Genomic DNA, 9,941 nt, shown 5'->3' with positions numbered 1-9,941 from the left:
TTGTACAAGCAGTGCAAGTTAATTTCTTTTCATTTTATTCCTTCCCCTATTCCTATCTCTCCAACATAGTGGTGATATGGCTTCTGCATGGGCACACAAGAAATGTCCAAATTTTGGGTACAAAGTGAGGTATATAATATATATATATATATATATATATATATATATATATATATATATATATATATATATATATATATATATATCATTCAGGAAAAGTACAGTTTTACTTACTGAAATTTTTGCTGTGGTACAAACAACTGCTTGTATAAACGACAAGGTAATGAGAAATTTGGGATGTGACTTATCAATGAGGTGCTTTTGATCAAATGATTCATCATACTGAATTACTAAAGCAAATTCCTATAAATTTAAGATGTTAATTAGGAAATAATGTTTACATTTATTGTGAATAATTTACTTTCATAGAATAGGAAATTAGTTATTACGAATTGTAATTAGTCATTATGAATTGTAATTAGGTGTAATTACTGACACTATTATATATAGTATCAAATGCAATGAGAAAGGCAGCAAGCCAGAATTTGTGACATGGTATCAGAAGGTTTGATCAAACCAAACCTGTGAAATCGTGTTAGCTTGATCTTGTTAAGCAAACCCCCACTGGGTTGCTCTTGGAATTGTTTCTTCCATTCGTGTTCGTTATCGTTTCGATTTTTTTTCGAAACCTTGATTGTAGCTTTGTGCGATTTCGTGCCGGTTCTTGATTTTGTTTCGGTGTGGCCTTGTGATCGCGATTTCTTCGTCAATTCGTGATTGTGATTTCTTCTTTGATTCATGATTCGGTGTTGATTCGTGATTCAGTGTTGATTCATGATTCGGCGTTGCTTGGTGATCTTGTTTTGGTATTGCGATTGAATTTCCTTTGCGATCGTATTCGGTGTTTGTCTTGTGCTTCGCTGTTTGTTTCGGAGCTGCCTTTTGTTCGACGATTTCTTTCGGTGAGCTTTGTGGATAGGTTCGTTGACTGTGGTTGTGTTCTGTGTCTCAGAATTGTTTGGTGAGGTATTGCAGCACTTTTATCTTGTTTCATTGCATGTTTTAAAAAAAAAAAAAAAAAAAAAAAGAAAAGAGATACTGTGTTGCACGTGATTACCTCAAGCTTGTTTTTTAGAATATAGTTCAAAAGAATTTTGGGCTTCACCATGACTTCGGAAAATGAAAAGAATTTTTGTGTCCGATTTACCGGAAAGAATTATTCAATTTGGGAATTTCAATTCAAAAATTATGTCAAGGGAAAGGGATTGTGGAGTCATCTAGATGCTGTCTCAAAGGCACCAACCGAGAAAGTTGCATTAGATGCGTGGGAAACTAAAGATGCTCAAATAATCACTTGGATCCTAAGTACCATTGATCCTCAAATGATCAATAATTTACGTTCATTCTCAACTGCTCAAGAAATGTGGAATTATTTGAAGCGCATTTATAACCAAGACAATGCAGCCAAGCGCTTTCAATTGGAGTTGGAAATAGCTAATTACAAACAAGGTACTTTATCTATTCAAGAATACTATTCTGGTTTTCTAAATCTATGGACAGAACACTCTGCTATTATACATGCTGATGTTCCCAAGACTTCTCTCGCGGCTATCCAAGAGGTTTATAACACAAGTAGCCGAGATCAATTTCTCATGAAGCTTCGTCCAGAATTTGAAGTTGTCAGAGGTGCCTTGCTGAATAGGAATCCTGTTCCTTCTTTAGATACATGTGTTGGAGAACTTCTAAGGGAGGAACAACGTCTTACTACCCAAGGAGCCATGTCTCATGATGCTGTCATTATCGAGCCAGCGACAGTTGCATATGCTGCTCAAAGTAGAGGTAAAGGTCGTGATATGAGACAAGTTCAGTGCTTCTCTTGCAAACAATTTGGTCATATTGCTCGTAGCTGCAATAAGAAGTTCTGTAATTACTGCAAGCAACAAGGTCATATTATCTCTGAGTGTCCCACGCGTCCTCCACGACCAACACAACGTTCAGTGCAAGCATTCCATGCAACTACAAACTCTGCAGTTGGTCCTTCCATTAACAGTGGTTCTATACAACCTGAATTGATTCAACAAATGGTACTTTCTGCCCTTTCGGCCTTGGGAATTCAGGGTAAGTCATCTACTGTTTCTCGCCCATGGTTTCTTGATTCAGGTGCATCCAATCACATGACAGGTTCTTCGAAATATTTGCACAATTTACAATCTTATCATGGTAATCAGAAAATTCAAATAGCTGATGGTAATACTTTATCCATTACTGATATTGGCGACATAAACTCTGATTTTCGGGATGTGCTTGTATCACCTGGACTTGCTTCGAATTTATTGTCTGTTGGTCAATTGGTTGATAAAAATTATGATGTTAACTTTTCTAGTGCTGGTTGTCTTGTGCAGGAGTAGGTGTCGGGGAAGGTGATCGCGAAGGGGCCTAAAGTAGGAAGATTGTTTCCACTCCAGTTTATTTCGAGTCATTTATCTCTTGCTTGTAATAATGTTTTGAATTCTTATGAGGATTGGCATAGAAAATTGGGTCATCCAAACTCTGTCGTTTTATCTCATTTATTTAAAACTGGTTTATTGAGAAATAAAAATGGCGATTGTAATGCCTCTGTTTCATGTTCAGTTTGCAAATTGGGTAAAAGTAAAACACTTCCTTTCCCGGTTGGTGCGCGTCGTGCTTCCACTTGTTTTGAGATGATTCATAGTGATGTGTGGGGAATGTCTCCTGTAATTTCTCATGCTCATTATAAATATTTTGTCACGTTTATTGATGATTATAGTCGTTTTACCTGGATATATTTTCTTAGGTCTAAATCTGAAGTGTTTTCTATGTTTAAGAAATTTTTGACATATGTTGAAACTCAATTTCAAGCAAGTGTTAAAATTTTTCGCTCTGACTCTGGCGGTGAGTACATGTCTCACAAGTTTCAGGAATACCTTCAACAAAAAGGCATATTGTCTCAAAGATCTTGTCCCAATACCCCTCAACAAAATGGTATGGCAGAACGTAAGAATCGTCATTTGCTTGATGTAACACGCACATTACTTCTCCAAGCTTCTGTACCATCCAGATTTTGGGTGGAGGCTCTTTCCACAGCTGTCTTCTTGATCAATCGTCTTCCTTCTACGGTTATTGATTTTGATTCTCCTTTCTTTCGTCTTTTTAAAATTCATCCTGATTATAGTGCTTTACATACTTTTGGGTGTGTGTGTTTTGTTCACTTACCTCCTTTTGAAAGGCATAAGCTTGGGGCACAGTCCGTTCAATGTGCATTTATGGGATATAGTCACTCTCATAAAGGATTTGTGTGTTATGATGTAACTAACCATCGTTTTCGCATTTCTAGAAATGTGACATTTTTTGATAATCAGTTTATGTTTCCTTGTGTTTCTCCTGTCATTAATGATATTGTTACTCTTCCTAAGTTTTCTATTATGCCTCAATCTATAGAACGTTATAAACCAGGTCATGTATATGTAAGAAAACACAGACAACAGGTTCCCACACCCCTTCCCGACGCTGAACCGCCACCTGATCCTGTACCGGTTGAACCACGGCGTTCTGGTCGAGTATCTCGCGCACCAGATAGATATTCACCAGACAGGTATGATTCCTCACATACTTCTTATACTGCCACACTCTCTAGCATATCTATTCCTACTTGTTACTCACAGGCTGTTAAAGATGTGCGATGGATAAAAGCAATGAATGAAGAGCTTCAAGCTCTTCAAGAGAATTTCACATGGGATATTGTTTCTTGTCCTCCTGATGTCAAACCTATAGGTTGCAAATGGGTGTATTCTGTGAAATTGAATTCAGATGGGTCCCTCAACCGTTACAAGGCTCGTTTGGTTGCTTTAGGAAACAAGCAGGAATATGGAATTGATTATGATGAGACATTTGCACCGGTTGCCAAAATGACAACTGTTCGCACGATCATCTCTATAGCTGCTTCTAGTGGGTGGTCTCTTCATCAAATGGATGTGAAGAATGCTTTTCTTCATGGTGACCTAACAGAAGATATTTATATGACTCCACCTCAAGGGTTATTCTCTTCATCTAAAGGCGTGTGCAAGCTCAAACGCTCCTTATATGGTTTGAAACAGGCACCTAGAGCATGGTACGAGAAATTCCGCTCCACTATACTTGGATTCTCCTTTACTCAGAGTCAGTATGATTCCTCTTTATTTATTCATAGTACATCTGCGGGTATTGTTCTGCTTCTTTTGTATGTTGATGATATGGTTATTACTGGTTCTGATCATGCTTCCATTCAGCAACTTAAGCAACAGTTACAGGCCTCATTTCACATGAAAGATCTGGGTAATCTACATTATTTTCTTGGTCTTGAGGTTCATTCTACATCCAAGGGCATCTTTCTCCATCAACACAAGTATGCTACAGATTTGATTTCTTTGGCCGGTCTCGAATCGGCTAATCCGGTAGATACTCCTCTTGAGGTTAATGTTAAATATCATCGTGATGATGGTGATCTTTTGTCTGATCCCTTATTGTATCGACAACTTGTGGGTAGCCTCAACTACTTGACTATTACTCGCCCTGACATATCTTTTGCTGTCCAACAAGTAAGTCAATTCATGCATTCTCCTCGCCATCTTCACTTAGCTGCGGTTCGTCGTATAATTCGCTACTTAAAGGGAACCTCTCACCGCGGATTATTCTTTTCCGTTGGAATTTCTCTTCAGTTGAGCGCTTATAGTGATGCTGATTGGGCAGGGTGTCCTGATACTCGTCGATCTGTTACTGGTTGGTGCATGTTTCTTGGTTCTTCGTTGATCTCTTGGAAAAGTAAGAAACAAGCAAGAGTTTCTAAATCTTCTATCGAATCCGAGTATCGTGCCATGTCTGCTGCTTGTTCAGAAATACTTTGGCTTCGTGGTCTTTTGGCTGAACTTGGATTTCCCCAAACAGAGCCAACTTCACTTTATGCTGACAATACAAGTGCCATTCAAATTGTTGCAAATCATGTTTTTCATGAACGCACCAAACATATAGAAGTTGATTGTCATTCAATACGCGACGCCTACGATGATCGAACGATCTCACTTCCTCAGGTCAGTACTCAGTTGCAAGTTGCAGATATTCTTACCAAGGCTGTTCCACGTCCACGACATCAGTTTCTTGTTAGCAAATTGATGCTCCTTGACCAGCCGCATCAATTTGAGGGGGGATGTTAATTAGGAAATAATGTTTACATTTATTGTGAATAATTTACTTTCATAGAATAGGAAATTAGTTATTACGAATTGTAATTAGTCATTATGAATTGTAATTAGGTGTAATTACTGACACTATTATATATAGTATCAAATGCAATGAGAAAGGCAGCAAGCCAGAATTTGTGACATAAGAGTCCAGAGAAAGAGAAAGAATTATTCAGCAATGTTTGAGGACCCAGAGAAGAAAAGGGCTTCAACTGATCACTATGTTTAAATAGTGGCTTCATCAAAACTTTTAGTATCAATCAAGTTAGTGCAGAATAATTATGCAAAAGAATGACAGTAGTGCAAAATAATCAAGTTAGTATCAATCAAGTTAGTGCAGAATGGCTTCATCAAAGCTTAAACTGATCACTGTGTTTAAACAATGTCTCTCAGTGGCTTAATGGCCCTTCAAGTGGGAGGGTGCTCTGTTATGTGGTGTTTGGCATTAGCTTCCACATAAGGGCCAACCAAATAAATAAAAGAACTTTACCTGCAAGAGTGGTATAGTTATTATGATTATACACAGTAGATAACTCAAAAGGAAAAAATTTAAGAGAAATAGTGTGAGTGTATCTCTTTAATTCACTCTTCTAAACACTAAACAATACTTTGAAAAAGTAAAGGGGGATGAGTCTCACCATTAGCCTCCTTTAGGACATGGCACACAGTTGGGAACTGAACTTCTTCCGGAAGCATAAGGCACCATATTGATATCACCTGAATCCCTTTGAATCTAGAAATCTATGTCCTAAGGTCTGACCATAAGCGGATAAGAATCTTTCTATTAAAAAATGTAATGAAGTAATTACTTGTTGAGCTATACCTGATATTAGTGTAGATATCAAACAATTTATTGAGCTATACCTAATATTAGCGTAGATATCAAACAATAGCATTGTGCATCTGTCCAACTCCTTTTAAAATCAGGTTAGCCCAATATAAATATTAATGAATGGACTGCAGTGTTGCAACCCCATTTCCTGCTCCTAAGAGTATAATTGGTTGTTGTAGCCATCCCAAACCAAAACAGTACCTAAGGAGCCACCATCCTGAGAGGAAACATCATAATTTCGGAATCAACAAAAATTGTAAAAGCACTAAACAAAGAGACACCCAACTCTTTAAATAGATAATCTAATGAATTCTTATAATCAAAGAAATGAAGAATTATTCAAATTAAATAGGTACTTATGGAAAACAATTCTTCTTGCAAGAATGTAAAACAATTATAATAACTATTAACTCTAATGATAGCAAGCTACTGAATCAAATCAGAGATACAAACACTATGGAGAGCCAAACTATCTTTTCTACAATCATCCTAGCTCCACATACGACTGTATCACTAGTTAGTGTAGCATTAGACATAATTGCAACCTATGAAGCACAAACTCCGACACGGACACCGGGACACGACACGACACGGACACTTCGACACCGATAATGTTAAAAACATAGGACACCGACACCGCTACATATAAGCTAATATTTGAGTTTCATTTATCCATATATTGATCAAAATTATGTCTTTAATTCTTTATTGATAACATTGTTTAAATACATGTTTAACCATTTAAGATGTGTGTGAGATTTGTCCAAAAAATATATAAATGTGTGTTGAAGCAAAGAAAAAAAACAAATTTTTGTTTGAAACATTTGTTTGAGTTGTCCGACATATGTGGTATGAGTGTCATATGAGTGTCGGACACTGGTTAAAAGAGTGTCGAAGCAAAGAAAAAAACCATTTTTTTAGGGGACACTTATCTGACTTTTCCGACACTTATTTGACTTTTCTGACACGTGTCGTACGGGTGTCATACAAGTGTCCGACACCGACACGTGTCGGACACCGCGACACGCCTACTCCTAGAGGTGTCCGTGCTTCATAGATTGCAACCTTTCCTCCATGATGTGTACGCAGTAAAGCACCTTCTATAAGGTTGCTGAAAGCCTGGCGCAATTCAGGTTCTGCTACAGCAGCTAGCAAAGGTGGTGAAAGCTGACTTAGTTCTATTACACATTTTTATTCATAGCAAGAGGTCTAATTGTATCAACCATGTCTACCAATACTTCAGAAACATTGCACGATCTTCCTGACATAAAAAATACTTAGGAAATATTGAAATGTTGAATGAAAAGAGAAAATCATGTTTAAAAGTAAATTCCAAAAAGAAGATACCCAAAAGGCAATGAATGAAAATAAATATACTCAATACTATTGATGCAACATTGGAATCTATGACACAAAAGAGATGTTCAAAATGCATAAGCATCCAGTTGCAGACACTGTTTATATATCATTACATTACCAAAAGGTGAACATGTTTCTAAGACCATTTTACAAATGCAGGAATTATAAGAACAATATATCACTTATTCTGCAATATAACAGTTAGTTGAACTGTTGAAATAACATTGCAATATTAGACAATACCTCACAATGGTTTTGTCCATTAGATAACTGTATCAATTTCTTCATTTTGAGGAATACCATGTAAAACCATGTGGTGTATACAACAAAACTGAATTGTAATATGACATACAATTCATCCGACAACACAAAGTTGATGCAAGATTTTTTGCCCGTTCCACCGACCTGGGTCCTCATACTTGCTGGAGTACACCAATGACATCTGTTTGAAGGAAAACCAACACTGAGTTAGTGTACATAAAGATTAACACGTAATCGGAAAAAACAGTATGAATGAATACCGTATAGATGATCAACATTGAAATCACCACTAAAGAATTCACCAAATGGCTTGAAATATTGAATGTGTGCAGAGGAACTTTAGGCATGTCAATGCTTGTGATTATGGTTGTAGCGTTGAAAAATAGTTTGTAATTGTTGTCACAAACTTTTAAAGGGAGGTCATTGATTAGTGGTTCTCCATTGTAAACCATTAAAGCTTGATGCTCCAGTAAGGTATCTTTCCAGGCATCTAGTTCGCGGTTGCGGGTGATGAGATGTATTTGGTTTCCCTTGTGAGAAAGTAATGAAACATTCCATCGGTAAATGAACATTGTATAAACAAATGCACTATTAGGAATGGCTAAGTACTAACCTTTATATCTTGTAATATAGCTTCAAGGTGTTGGTTCCCGTTGCGCTCCTTGACAATCCACAAGTCGATAACACGAACAGCTATTTTCCACACATTAAGACTAGGTGTCATGTCTGTTATAAGCTGGGCTGGTCTTGACATTATGACTGTGAAAATATGGAACTCTCATCATGAAGCATACAACCAGGAAAATTGATTTGTACCAAAACAGTTAGAGTGCACAACTCAAAAGGTCTTAACAAAACAACAGGTTCTAAGAAAAGATCAGTCAATAACAAATTAAGAGTACATCATGAAAATAATTGAAGGATTAGCAACAAGCTCGACCGTGATTGTCAGCAAAGAGAGATCGAAAACTCAACAGAAAAACCTTGTAAAATTCTTTCTCCATCACATTCCACGTAACACTTGCTCTCATCTTCGCTCTTCAACTGTAAGTGAAGAAACCACCATCACCTTCACGTGAAACTCTACATCCAACTTCATCTTGCAACCATTCCAAACTCACCGAAAAAATCACCAACACAACAAGCCTCACAATACCAACCGTTCAAGATCTCTGTCCGACCGCCACCGGAACTCTTTCTCCACTCGTGAGTTCGGTTTGTTCTCCTCCCACTCCTAATTTCATTTATTTTTTTTACAAGTGTATGTTATTATATTGTAGTTTTGGTTATTTACTTCAAGTTCATTGTATCTGTTACTATGTTTCTTTGTTCTATAGACTTTTGTATTGTTATTTGTTGCTCAACAAATGTTTGGTTATTGTGTATATGAATGTGTGTGTTGTCATTTTTTTTGTTATTGTTTGAAGAAATGGGTGAGAGATGACGAATATTAAAGAGAGAAAAGAGAGTTCTATTTTATAAGAGAGAGGAATTGCTTTTACTGAGATGAAAATTTTAGGGTTAATTATGTCAGGGGTCCCTACAAAAACGCGACCCTGCACTTTTAGTCCTTGTAAAAATTTTCTTAGAGAAATGGTCCGTGCAAAATTAGACGTCACCATTTATTGTCCCTCCCGTTAGTTTTCACTAACGGAGGATGACGTGGCACGCCATGTGGAGGGCAGCTTGACAAATATATAAAAACGTTTGAAATTGTGGGGGTTTTAAACCTCTTCTAAACTAACCCAAAAACCTTGTAATATAGCCATGAATTTTTTAGCCACAAGATTATCAGCACCAAACCTAAAAACACCAAAAGCCCCTCTCAACACCATCTTCATTCTCCCACTCCACAACACCACCACCTTGTACACATCTCATCTCTATCTCTCCCCTAATATCCTCCATAACAACCTTGGATCTTCTAAACTCATGCAATAACATCTCTGGCCCACCATTCATTCTTTCCATCTTCGCCGCCACTCTCTGCTGCAGCCTCGCCGTTGAGATCATAAAAGCCGATCCGAGAAAAGTCCAGAACCTTAGATCTTAGATTTCTATAGAGTCCCATATTCCAAACCATTTTCATCAATAGTGTGCTCTTTTGTTTCTTCTCTACCCAAATTTGTTTAAACATACTCTAATGGAGCTAAAACATGTCAGCAACAACAAAAACAACAGCAGCAATGGAAGTGGAAATTTTGACTATGAAAAGATTATTAATTTGTTTGAAGATGTATCTAACAACACAGGGT

The 9,941-nt window shown here is 37.2% G+C and overlaps 1 protein-coding gene across 1 annotated transcript; it reads right to left on the bottom strand.

Moving 5' to 3' along the window:
* Positions 1–7,706: 7,706 nt before the first annotated feature.
* On the bottom strand, positions 7,707–9,107 carry LOC131595139 (uncharacterized). Its single transcript, XM_058867424.1, has 2 exons — positions 8,300–9,107; positions 7,707–8,216 (listed from the first exon to the last, which is right to left on the bottom strand). Exons 1-2 carry the CDS (start codon positions 8,438–8,440, stop codon positions 7,839–7,841), a joined length of 519 nt encoding a protein of 172 aa, XP_058723407.1. The 5' UTR covers positions 8,441–9,107; the 3' UTR covers positions 7,707–7,838.
* Between the last annotated feature and the right edge of the window lie 834 nt (positions 9,108–9,941).

Source organism: Vicia villosa, linkage group LG4 (assembly GCF_029867415.1).
Source record: "Vicia villosa cultivar HV-30 ecotype Madison, WI linkage group LG4, Vvil1.0, whole genome shotgun sequence".
Lineage (NCBI taxonomy): Eukaryota > Viridiplantae > Streptophyta > Magnoliopsida > Fabales > Fabaceae > Vicia > Vicia villosa.
The sequence above is the reverse complement of the archived record's forward strand: the minus strand, read 5'-3'. Positions and strand labels throughout refer to the sequence as shown.

Coding starts and splice junctions, on each gene's coding strand:
- LOC131595139 (XM_058867424.1), bottom strand. CDS start 8,440: ATGTCAAGACCAGCCCAGCTTATAACAGACATGACACCTAGTCTTAAT. Junction 8,217..8,299: donor CTATATTACAAGATATAAAG/GTTAGTACTTAG, acceptor CTTTCTCACAAG/GGAAACCAAATACATCTCAT.